Below are 13,187 nucleotides of genomic sequence, written 5' to 3' on the forward strand. Positions count from 1 at the left end.
TCGTCAAGTTAGAACGAACGGGGATACAAAACACTACAACTACCAGAAGCCACCGCGGCGACGTGGGATTTACGTTCCGCAACATAACAGCGTCGATAGAGAGAAAAAAGGCACCCGCTTCCGTGTTGTTCTGGTGTTTCTAATAACAAATAAACAGTCGTTGGGTGGGTCAGTCCGAACCGGGCCGCACTGCCATGGTTCTGTAAGATCTTTTGACCGTTTGTGGCTTATTATTATCGTCCATTCAAAACAATGTCTCTTCTGCAAAGCTCCAAGAAGAAGGACAAGCGGATCCTGTCCGGTACCTGCCCGGACCCGAAATGCCAAGCCCGGTTGTTCTTCCCTGCCTACGGCTCCATCAGCATCGAATGCACCGAATGTGGCCAACGCCACGAGCAGAAGAACCTGCAGAACGTGGAGGAGGTGACCGATCCCGACGTGGTGCTCCACAACCTGCTCAGGAACGCCCTGCTGGGGGTCACGGGGGCCCCCAAGAAAGGCACGGAGCTGGTGAAGGTGATGGGTCTGTCCAACTACCACTGTAAGCTCCTGTCTCCGGTCCTGACCCGCTACGGCATGGATAAACAGAGCGGAAAGGCTAAGCTGCTGAGGGACATGAATCAAGGTGAGATGTTCGACTGTTCTCTGCTGGGAGACAGGGCCTTTCTCATTGAACCGGAACATGTGTCCACCGTGGGTTATGGCAAGGATCGCTCTGGGTCCCTCATCTACCTCCACGACACCCTGGAGGAGATAAAAAAAGCCAACAGCAACAAGGAGTGTCTCATCCCGGTCCACGTGGATGGAGACGGCCACTGTCTGGTCCACGCCGTGTCCCGGGCTCTGGTGGGCAGAGAGCTGTTCTGGCACGCCCTCAGAGAGAACCTCAAACTCAACTTCAAGCAGAACCTGGACCGCTACAAGGCTCTGTTCCAGGATTTCATTGACGCGGCCGAATGGGAGGACATCATCAACGAGTGCGACCCGCTCTTCATCCCCCCAGAGGGAGTTCCCCTCGGACTGAGAAACATCCACATCTTTGGCCTGGCCAACGTCCTCCACCGGCCCATAATCCTGCTGGACTCACTCAGCGGGATGCGGAGCTCCGGAGATTACAGCGCCACCTTCCTGCCGGGGCTTGTGCATGAGGACAGCTGCAAGGGGAAAGACGGCAAGTTCAACAAGCCCATCTGCATCGCGTGGAGCAGCTCGGGTCGCAACCACTACATCCCTCTGGTGGGTATCAAGAACACCGTCCTGCCGACGCTGCCTGCCCAGATGCTGCCGAAAGCCTGGGGCGTCCCCCAGGAGCTGATCAGGAAGTACATCCGGCTCGAGCAGGACGGCAGCTGTGTGATCGGTGGAGACCGCAGCCTCCAGGACAAGTACCTGATGCGCCTGGTCAACGCCATGGAGGAGGTGTTCATGGAGAAGCACGGCATCCACCCCTCCCTGGTGGCTGACGTCCACCAGTACGTGTACCGCCGCACGGGGGTGATCGGCGTCCAACCGGAGGAGGTGACGGAGGCGGCGCGGAGGTCGGTGTTGGAGAACCGACTCCACCGCTGCCTGATCTGCGGGGCGCTGTCGGAGCTCCATGTCCCACCCGAGTGGCTAGCGCCCGGCGGTAAGCTCTACAACCTGGCCAAGTCCACACACGGCCAGCTGAGACCAGACAAGAACTACAGCTTCCCACTGAACAACGTGGTGTGCTCCTACGACCCGCAGCGGGATGTCCTGCTGCCTGACTACAAGCTGAGCTCGCTGACCACGTGCCACTGGTGCCACGGCACCTCCGTCCGGCACGTCCATGGAAACGGCTCCGTGGCGTACCTGGATGGCGACCGCACTAATACGCGCTCGCAAGGCGGCAAGTGTGGCTGCGGCTTCAAGCACTACTGGGAGGCGAAGGAGTACGACAACCTGCCCGAGGCCTTCCCCATCACCCTGGAGTGGGGCGGGCGGGTGGTGCGGGAGACGGTGTACTGGTTCCAGTACGAGGAGGACGTGTCGCTGAACAGCAACGTGTACGACGTGGCCATGAAGCTGGTCACCAAGCACTTCCCGGGGGAGTTCGGCAGCGAGCTCCTGGTGCAGAAGGTGGTGAACACCATCCTGCGCCACACAGCCAAGAAGAATCCAGGTGAGTACAACCCGGTGAACATCGACGGCGCGCACGCACAGCGCCTCACCGATGTCGCTGAGGGCCAGCAGCAGCAGGCTTCGAGCGACAGTCAGCCGCCACCCTCCAAGATCATCCTAACGGGGAATAAGTCCAAGACGATTCACAAGGAGGAGCTGACGATGAGCCGTGCCGAGCGCAGCCTCCAGCAGAGCATCAGCGAGCAGGCGCTGCTCAGCCAGAAACGACTCACTGACCGCCTCAAACAGGACGAAAACAAAAACCCCGGCCGCCCGGCGTCCCCCGGAGCTGGAGGGAAAGGGTCTCCAGAAACAACGTCCTCTTCCTCCTCCGCTCCGGCCACACCCACTAAATACTCTTCTTTGTCGCCGTCGTCCAATAAGGAGAAGAAGATCCGTGTCACCACCAGCGACGGGCGGCAGGCCACACTCACGCTGTCGGCTCGCACCACCTTCTCGGAGCTGCAGCGCAACGTGTGGGCGCAGTTCTCTGTCCCGCCGGCACGCCAGTGCATCCGCTACGGCTTCCCGCCCAAAGAGCTGGTGGCTCCGGCCCACGGCGAGGAGAACGAGCCCGTGGCGGCCCTGCAGCACGGTGACAGGGTCACCGTGGAGATTCTGAAGGGCCCTGAGGAGAAGGGCACCGCTGTCCCGTCCTCGCACTCGCAGCAGGAGAAGAGCCTTGCCCCGCCGGCCGAGGCTCTGCCCCTTCGCACGACCGGCTCCGCCCTCCTGAAAGGCGATGGGGAGGGCCTTGGCGGCGGGCGGCTGAGCAGCAGAGAGCTACAGGACAGCATAGACCTAGAGATGTCCTCACTGTGTCTCTTAGCAACCTTGATGGGTGAGTTCAAGAGTTGATAAGACTCGACATGAAAGTGAAGCGAAGCTAAAAGATAAGCTACAAACGTCATTATAGCAATTACATTTGTATAATACAAAATGGTTACTTTTCACTTTTTCAGAAAATGGAAAAATAATGGATTCAATGTCGTTATGTAGTCACAAGCTCAAACCGGCAGACACACTTAACCAGTTTCACTGTCTCTTTCAAAATCACAATATTTTTTATACTTTGGCTCACTCTTGTACGATGAAGTAGGGTATTAATTTATGGGCGGTACAATCTGGAGATACAAGGTTTCTGCCAGACTGTGGCAACTTCCAAGCACTGAGAATCGATGAACTACACTGCATTACATGTGACCTGCACTCCCATGTTTCTCAAACATTTTCATGTCAAGAAGCACCCCCAAAATTATACATATTAAGCTGCCCCGTTTGAGATTATTTGGTGCCAGGGACCCCCATAGAAGATTATGAATTATGTTAAAAATGCATTAATTTGGTAGACATTTACAGATCGCTTTACAACAGACTAGTTGGCAGGCTAGAAAGCTTGAGTCCTATAGCTATTAGCATAACACTATTTTACAGCTGTATGTGTCACTCCGGTGTACTCTGTGGTTACAAACGACCCACTTGAGTGCCATATCAACTTTTAAATTAGCCTGATTATTTTAAATTAATCTTGCCAGTTGTCGGAAATATGTCACTGCTGAAAGACAATATATTATAATAGACTTGATGCAGAATGCTTAATTTTCCTTTGATTGAGGAAGTTTGATTTTAGATAGTGCATCCATGGGATGCCATGGATGGCACCCACTTTGAGAAACCCTGGTCTAGGCTACGGTGTGTCCCTTGTCGTGTGTAGCCTCAGTCACATGCTGAGTCACGGTGGTAGACCTAACGAAGTATACCTTTACTCGAGTACACCATGTGTATAGTGTCTGTCCTTTAGTGTTTGTATTTTTTGGATACTCCACTATATTCCACTCCACTCCACCTTTCAGGGCTGACATTCGTTTCTGCTTTATCCCATGGATGTAACTAGGAGTGCATTCAGTGCAACCCAAAATATTGAAAGTAGCCAGCATTGTGAGCTTGTAGATCGACTATTTTAACGTTTTTTTGCACGACACTGTTGTGATGCAAAGTATGAAATTATGCTTAATGGCTGGGGTGAATCACAAAAGCCTGAGTAGATGTTAAAATCTACTCAAATTTCACATGTTTGAATGTGAAATAAAGAAAGTGGTTCATTGATTTGTTTTTTTCTAGATTATTCAATTGAAAAAGTAATTGATGGAACAATTGCTAAGAAAATAATAATGGATAGTTGCAGCATTATACGTAACAATGGGGATAATGGGTGTAGAAAACAGAAACACAGTGAGGAGCCTCTGGTAGTCGGGATATTTAGGCCTAAGGCCGATTCTAAAAACGCCTGACCTAAGTTTTCTGAAAAACTTTAAATATTTATATAGCAGCATCAAACGTTTTACATTTTTGAATACTGTACATACTGTACAGAACCCCAACATGGGTTCCCGGCCTGAAGGGGCAAAACACCAAAAGGGGTTCCCGCCCAGAATGGTTTAATAAAACCTGGGAATCTCACTTATCACATTTGCGCTGACAGCTATGACCGTTTTTTAGCCGAATGTGTGTTTTCTGTGCAAAACAAATACTTAGAGCACAATGAAATGTTGTACATTTTGCCTGCATATAGGTTGTTAATGGTTAATGTCACAGATTCTCCTAGACCTAGGGAAACTGAATTTCAATCTTTGTGAGATGTGTTACCAGACACCTTTACAAATACATTGGTGAAGACATTTATTGGTGAGGAATATATTCCCAGACTGGACATAGTCCCTGACTATGGTGCCAGCCAGGAATAAGAAAAGATCTTAGTTGTTATTGTTAAGCCCAGTCCACAACTATACAACATCATGCAAAGAAGAAACGTTGCGTAGAAACGTTGCAGCGGTCTGATTCATTCCATTGCAGATCGACACATAGCCGGCTCATTGTATCCGATCGCAGGTTATACAAAAATATACCGTTGTACTTTAATGTTCACAACAAACTCACAATACATTAACCATACTGTAGCAAGCATGCATGCAAGCACGCATGCATGCACGCGTGTGCCACACACACACACACACACACACACACACACACACACACACACACACACCTACCTGTCATTTGTGATAAGCTCTCAGGTACTTTTTGGACTTTTGACAGACATACTGACCGAGAGGGAGAGGGGGAGTTGCACCACTCAGTTCACACGGGTGTGATTTTCTTGTACAAATACAATTTTCAATTTAGGCGTTTATTAGACAGACTTACAAGTGCAAAATCGCAATAAGCAGAGTATGAACTCTAGTCAATAAACGACAAGGTAAACAGACTGAAGTAGAGTGCAGAGAGATTACTGTAGTTGTAGTGCCTCAAAGCAACTACTGAATAGCCTTATGTAATGTGTCTAGGTGGTAATATGTCTAGTGAAAACATAGCTTAGGATACCACATAAACAATTAACCTAGCATCTATCTAAACAACGTGCTACGTATCTAAATAACATTCTGTGCCTTTGAAACTATAGGATTCCCGTTAAACAATTAACCTAGAATCTGTCTTAACATTTAATAACATTCTGTAGATATGTGATCAAGAAAATAAGATCGAAGTAAAAAAAACATGATTAACTAACATACTGTAGTCAAGAAATGTCAATCCAAACTAGTGAAAATAGCAGATCTACAAGTTCACAACGCATCGCTTCGTGCTGCATTGTGTTGTTGTAGATTGGCTATTTTCACTACGGCTCCAACATTTGTTTGTCTTTGATTTCTTTAAAAAAAAAGTAAAATATTGCTTTTTTGGGAACGTTCTTTGCAAATGTTTTCAACTGATAATAATTAAAAACTAAATGTAGGAAACAAAAAGCAAATACCCATAAAATGTGTCCGAGACCGTCCAACTGTTTAGGAAACAGTGCTGTATATCATTCTGCATAATGAACTAAACTAGCATCTATCGAATAAAAGGTGACAAGAAGGATTACAAGTGGGGAAACAGTACTAGGGGGTGAGGTGCAGTCTGAAGAGGTGTGTGCTAGGGGGTGAGGTAGAGTCTAAAGAGGTGAGTGCTTGGGGGTGAGGTGGAGTGTGAAGAGGTGAATGCTAGGAGGTGAGGTGCAATTGTGACTTGTGTGATTTGATTTGCAGGTGAAGACGTGTGGTCGTATGCGAAGAAAATGCCTCACTTGTTCCAGCAGGGCGGTGTCTTCTTCAACATCGTCAAGAAAGATATGGGTATGTTCTCTCCTCAACCCTACTCAACACATGTGTTAACTCTTTAACCCATTCAGGAAGGCCAAGGGAACCCCTTTTGGTTTTTAAGGATTATGTTATACGTAAGTTATACTTAAAAATAGCAGATCTACAAGCTCATAGTGCGGCACCGAGCCAAGATTGTAGAATTGCTATTTTTGAAAAATCGTGAAAATGGGGCGCAAATCTTTGAATAAGTATATTCTTTCAGCGCGAACATTTTAAATTCAAATCTTTGCTTCTGGGGGGGGGGGGGGTCTCTGGAAAAAAAAGTTTTAGATGAGGGTCCGCAGCTAAATAAAGATAATTCTTGAGGTCCTTGACATGAAAAAGGTTGAGCACCACTGACATAGAAACATTTCAGAAAACTTCTCGTTAACCCTCCTCAACACGTGTGTTATCTATTTAAAGGAGGACTTTGCCCACTTTCTGCCTTATCTTCATGTAATTGGTCCTCACTAATATTCATTACAAGAGCACCATTTCTGTCTACTCACTGTGTCTCAGAGGAGGGCTGTGGAGTCAGTTCAGAAACATGCCTGCCTACCAGTGACATCATTTGTAGGTGGGTTTGGTCATTTCAAACAAGATCTTAATTATTCAATGTATATAATAATGCAAGAACAATGGCTTCTATTCAGCACGCTAACTTTCCAGGGGAGAGAAAGGCTGTAGTTTCTTGTGTGTAGACGAGTGAGTGAGTGAGTAGACGGAAATGGTGATCCGATTCCGAGGTAGTTCTGTGTCGTTAGCTCCATTTGCTCAATAGAGTATTAACAGGATAGAGACTGAACCGGAGTGATAGCCCCGCCCTCCCGCTATTTATTTCAGTGTAAGTAGAACCGTCTACTTCCGCATTTGTGTCCAAAATGTGGAAGTGCAAACGGGTGCTCAATGTTAAAGCCCAGCTGCACGGCGTTTCCTCATCATAAATCCACGGGTCCGCCTGCAGTCCCCGCTCTTACCACCAGGGCCGAGAGCCTCAACGTTGGAGAGCCTCACTGGGGGCTTGATTTGCCTAGAGCTTTTAAGATCACTGTGAAAATAGTGGTTAACACACAAATCTGTCCTTTTCATTGTGTGTGTGTCACTGTGTGCGTGCAGGTCTGTTGGACGGTAAACACTGCAGCCTGCCTCACCTCAGTGGTAAGACGTTTGTTTACAACGGGGCGGAGCAGCGCGTGGAACTGTGCGTGGACGCCGTGGGCCACTTCCCCGTCGGGCCTGACGTAGAGGAGCTGGTGAAGGAGGCGCTGGCCGACTCCACCTCCTCCGGGCGGAGCCGCGAGGGGAGCCCCGCCCACACGGGCGGAGGAGGAGGTGGCGTCCTGAGGCTGGGCAGCGGCGGCGTGGTCCGCAAGAAGGAGCACGCTCAGAACATCACCGCCTTCCAGGGCAAAGGTCACTCGCTGGGCAGCGGCGGCACAGGGGGCTCCTCCCCCCAGGAGCACCGGCCAATCACGCGCCAGCACAGCAGCGGGGTGGACCTGAGCGACAGCGTGACTCGGGGGGCGGAGCTGTGGCAGATTCCGGAGGAGGCAGGGCTGGGGGGCGGGGGGATCAGGGAGCTAGTGCGCGTGGCGCCGGGCGTGGCGACGTCCCGCGACAGCCGGGGGGCGCTGCTGGACCCTGGCTACGTGGAGGAGCAGAGACGCAGGCTGCTGGAGAACGTCTCCAACATCCAGGCCTCCATGGACCGACACCTGCGGCAGCAGCAGCAGGTCTCCCAGGGGCCCAAAGAGACCCCCGGGGCCCCCCCGGGCGCCAGGCAGCGGACAGACGGGGCCGATAAAGAGGCCGGCACCGAGTCCGTGCCTCCCAGCCAATCAGTGCCTCCGGCGGCGTCTTCCATGGACGTGTCGGCGCTCCAGCCCGAAGCACAAGGTGGCGCCGCAGCCGCCGGCCCCCTGAAGGAGGAGGACGAGGAGGAGATGGAGAGCCAGGATAACGAGCTCCGCCTCCCCTCCACTGAGCCCATGGACCACTCCTGATCCAGGTTTTTGGTCTTCCAATCAGCTTGTGGTTTCTTTGGTTGTTTGTTTTACTGCATGAAGAGTAGAATGAATGAAGAAGGGTTCTCCTCGACAGCCGCCGATCTCATCGCTGACGCAGCCGCTTGCGCGCTGCCGCTAAACGCACAGAGGGCTGCCGGGAGGTTTACTGGGAGGCAGGAGGGGCTACCGGGAGTTATACTGGGAGGGCAGGGTGTGCGAAAACAAAAGCATTCCTGTAGATAGGATCCATCCTACTCTGAGTCTTAACTCTGAAAGCTGCAACACAGCAGAGATTGTTGAACATGCTCCAAACGACGCCAAACTTTTCTCCCGGTTTCGGGAGGGCTCTTCCAACACCAAACAAAGTTCGGAAAAAACTAAACCATTTTATACCCTCTGAGTTTCGGTGGACAGTGTGTGTGTGTGTGTGTGTGTGCGCGTGTTTTATCTCTCCATGAATTAATTGCCATCTAAATTAGTTGTGTTTGTGGTCGATCAGAGAGGGATTATTATAAAGGTGTTTGTACCTCATAACTTCCTCAGCCGACATCTTTTCAAAACGATCAATATTTCGCTGCCGGTAGAATTGTGCTTTTTGGAAGAAAGGATGCAAATACGAGCTGAACAAAGTTTGGACGTCAGTTTGGAGTATGCTGCAGCCTTTACCCCACCCCCTCTGCACCTCTTCTACACCCGACACTACAAAAACATTGCTTTGCTGTGCTACAAAACATTGCTTTAGTCAATTTCAAAACCAACCCTGTAGCTGCAGCAGTCAGAGCGGTGTCTAATTTATATTCCATAGTACGACACTGTCACTTGCCAGCAACGTACGTTCTTTCTTTTCCTTTTATATCCTTTTTTGTATTTTTTTCTCCCGAATTAGTTTGTTCTGCCAACTCCCCTTACATATCTATTGTCACTGCAATTAGCCGTTCGTGGGGGCGAGCACAGACGACCATATGTCTTGTCCGACATACGTGACGTCAAGATCGATTCTACGTAACTCATGTGGAAGAACACTATTCCTCCTAGTTCCACACCCCACCAAAACAGGCTCCACGATTACGTTGTAGGTGTCATTCATGCAGAGACAGAGACCACCCTCCCTGCCCGGCTTTCCTGCGAACACCGCCCTATGCACTACAGCCATATTGGAAAGAAATTGGGCCACTTCCTTACTTCCTTCACAGTTGTTGCCAATGATACTAATGAAGGCTATGTTCCATTGTGTGTACAGTGTAGCACAGTAGTATTCGAACCTTTTAATTTCAAGGACGCCCATCTGAGAGTGTACAAATGTAACCAAATGGACCCTTATAGGTCCATTTGTATACTCAAGAGTTTCACACCTGTAAGGGGCCATCTGGAACCCTCCCGAGGAACCACAAGGACCTCCTGCAGCATACCTTGAGAGACCCACTGGTTTAGCAGAGTGTTTGGTTTCCAGTGAGCAACACGCACATACAATTGACTCTTTTTGACCAGAATAGAACACAACCTAAAATTGGCATCATTGGTAACACCTGTGCAGGAAGTAAGGGAGAGGCCCAATATCTATCCAATGTGGCTTGTTTGCATCGAGGACAGGCCAAGCTTGATGCACCATGGTGGATGGATTCACACCCCCTTGCCTATGTGGTGGTTTGTGGCGACTTTATTCCTGTGCCCCTGAGATAACTTCTCATTGGCTCTCGGCCGGTGCATGGCTACGGTAAAGTCCACTACCGTAGAGTCTAGGGCAGGAGTTTTCAACAGGGTTGTCTGGGACCCCTGGGGCGTCCTCAGAGTTACTACAGGGGTGGCACCAAATCTTTATGTGTTAGGATATTTCTTTTAACACTAAGCACTTGATGGGGAGAGGGAAGCCGGGCAGGCAGGGTAATATTTGTCACTGCATGTACTCCTACAGGCTGGTGGCAGAGCCTGTCATTGGGGAATGTTGACCTGGGGGGAGTAGGACAGAGGCGCTACGTCCTCCCGGGGGGGCTCCTCACTGGCAATAGAGCCAGTAGGATACAACAGCAGCGGCAACACGGAAAGGTGTGGGGAGGAATTTGTTGGCATAATGACTAAATAGGGAGGAAAAGGTATAAAAATGTATTTGCTACTCTAAATAAATAAAAAGTAAAAAAGCACTTCTTGCTGGCAAGCAAGAAGTGGTGCGACGGATTCTAAATGGAGTTTGAACCATCAGCATTTGGTTCAATTCACTTCTCTGCTTTCTCTCGGAGAGGAGGAGCTTCCTGGCATCACATCATAACTCAACCTTTCATAATTTCTCAGAGTTGACGTCTATTAATGTTTGTAGGATCTGAGCTTGTTGGGTTTGAAGAATGACATGCATTATGTATCACATTTAATCCATGGTTTATTATTTTGATTTCATGTGTCTTTCTCGAGAGCAATGAGGATGTTATTGTTCCCCAAAAACAACATGACCAAAGATTACAGTATGGTCCCTTATATCTGTCACCTGATATTAATTAGACCCCTGAGCCAATACACAATGTACTATCATACTATACTATATTCATAATATACTATGTATCAACTACTACACCAATAATAATACTAATATCCTAAAAGGAAATTCAAGTGGTTTCTTCATTGTCTTTCATTCTGTGACAGGATTATGTTGTCCGGAGTACCCCAGGACTTTGCACTAGGTATGCTCCCTTTCCCCCCCTCTATGCCAAATCTCTTGGGTGAAAATAGCCAAATGTTCACCCCAAGAATAATGACGCCAGGGTTCACGTCATGTCTGTTTTGCCCCAATTAATGTATCGATTCAAGCTGGATTCCTAGATGTTTACAGGTGTGTGGTGGACCTGTGTGTTCGTTTGATTGGTAGTTTGAACATGTCGCTCCAACAAACCAGGAAGTGACATCACTAATAATACTAGGATGAAATGACACTCACTTTAAAGCTAAAGTGAACAATTATTTGATGTTCGTTTCTGAATGTGCCTAGATAAACATCAGGTCCAAATGGAACCTTTTTTTATGGATTTGTAACTCTGAGAGTGTACAAACAGGTCTGTGAGATAAAAAAAATTATCAAATGAGTGGGTCCTTGAAATGAAAAAAAGACCCAGATGTCGTCCTCCTTGCTCTTGAAATGACCTGGTCAGCTTAACCGCCTTAAGCTTTTTTGTTTTTTGGAACGATGTTTAAACCACAACAAAGATGACGGCTCATCTAGTGTCCAATCTGGTGCGCCGTCTTCTTCAAATATCTTTATTGACGTTTGGTGCCCAGGGCCTAAATGTCTCAACGGAAGAGTAGGGAGACCTCCAACCGATGCACTAGTTACAGTATATTGTAGTAAGGGAACACCCACCAATTTTCAACCTTATCCTCATAGAATTGCTCCTCACTAATGCTCAGTAGAAGATGGCACCATTTCTTGTCTTCCTCACTGTGTCTCTGTCTCATTGGTGGGCTGTGGGCAGTTCAGAAACCCACCTGCCAGTGACGTGCAAGTGATGGCCTTTCTCTTCCTGAAAAGTCAGCATGCTGAAATAGAAGCCATTGTTCTCACGTAAAATCAAATAATTTGATTCATTGAAATGACCAAACCTAAACCAGGTTTCTGAACTGTCCACAGCCCCTCCTCCGAGACGCAGCGAGTAGACCCAAATGGTGCCATCTTATAACGAGCATTATTGAGGACCAATTACATGAAGATGAGGTTGAAAAAGGGCTCATTTAACATACTCTACCATACAGATTGGTTACAATAACATTTAATTCATTACACAATGTGTGTGGGATTGTAGCTTTTAAAGTTCTTGTTTTCAGCAATAGGCCAGTGAGACTCTGGTCTCTTAAAGGTTTCTGTCTTCTGATGTGAATCACAGGTTGTTTTCTCTTTGACGATAATATTTTTCGTATTATTTTTCTTCAAGTGAACAACACAAAAAAACAGTATCAGACTTCATAGGACTTTGACAAAACAGAGGTAATAACTAGCTACTAGCTGTACAGTGCATCAAAGTAGTGCAGTGGGTTCTCAAAAGTAGGGTCCTTGAGGAACCCTTAACAGGTCTGTAACTGCGAGTGTACAACATGGAACCAAATGAACCCGTACGGGTCCATTTGGTTCCATTTTGTACACATTTATGGGGGGTCATAGTGGTTTGAGAACCACAGAAAATAGTGAACGGTGTTGACACAGACAACACTTGTAATAAACCTGACTTTTTTGTTTTGTTTTTGCCTGCTGTATACTAACCCCATTGCGTTGCCACTTGTATGATAATAGTATATATTGTAGTATACTTTGACTTGTACAGAAACACGATTTGTTCAGCACTTCATTTTGTTTTTGTTATTAAACTTCCTCTGGTTTGCTAATAAATAAAGATAATGGATGATAAAGAAGGCTTCGAACATGGCTGTTTGCATGTGTGACACATTTTTCTGCTGAACAATAAAAGTACCTCCTGGATGTGTTTTGTATGTTGTGGTCAATGGTAGCTTTTCCACTTCATTGCTGGTGCTCAAATTTATACAAACCTTTCCCGAATTAAGTAGCCGATCTTTGGGGTTGTAGATAGGCTGTTTTTTAAATACCGGTAGATGCTCTAAGTATAAACTGGGGATTCATTTTCAGGTAATGTGGGTTTTGTAATCTAAGCCGACAAGTATAAAGTATTGAAAAATTGACATATTCCGATAAAAGTACCACATATATTTTAAATTACTTGAGTAAATGTACTGTGCTGGCATCTCTTCACACCCTAATGGACAATGTAACAGTGACACCTAGTGGCTTAATTAGGCTATTTTATTTATATTTTTTACAGTAGCATTACCACAATGAAGAAATAGTCAAATGTCATGCCCCCGTTTCCAG

General features: G+C 47.6%; 1 protein-coding gene across 1 annotated transcript; it reads left to right on the plus strand.

Annotated features, from left to right (window-relative positions):
* Window positions 1–108: 108 nt before the first annotated feature.
* On the plus strand, window positions 109–12,779 carry LOC308325475 (deubiquitinating protein VCPIP1-like). Its single transcript, XM_080777971.1, has 3 exons — window positions 109–2,983; window positions 6,228–6,314; window positions 7,437–12,779. Exons 1-3 carry the CDS (start codon window positions 253–255, stop codon window positions 8,321–8,323), a joined length of 3,705 nt encoding a protein of 1,234 aa, XP_080634097.1. The 5' UTR covers window positions 109–252; the 3' UTR covers window positions 8,324–12,779.
* The last annotated feature ends 408 nt before the right edge of the window (window positions 12,780–13,187 follow it).

Source organism: Protomyctophum bolini, assembly GCF_963924005.1.
Source record: "Protomyctophum bolini genome assembly, chromosome: 12".
Taxonomy (NCBI): Eukaryota; Metazoa; Chordata; class Actinopteri; order Myctophiformes; family Myctophidae; genus Protomyctophum; species Protomyctophum bolini.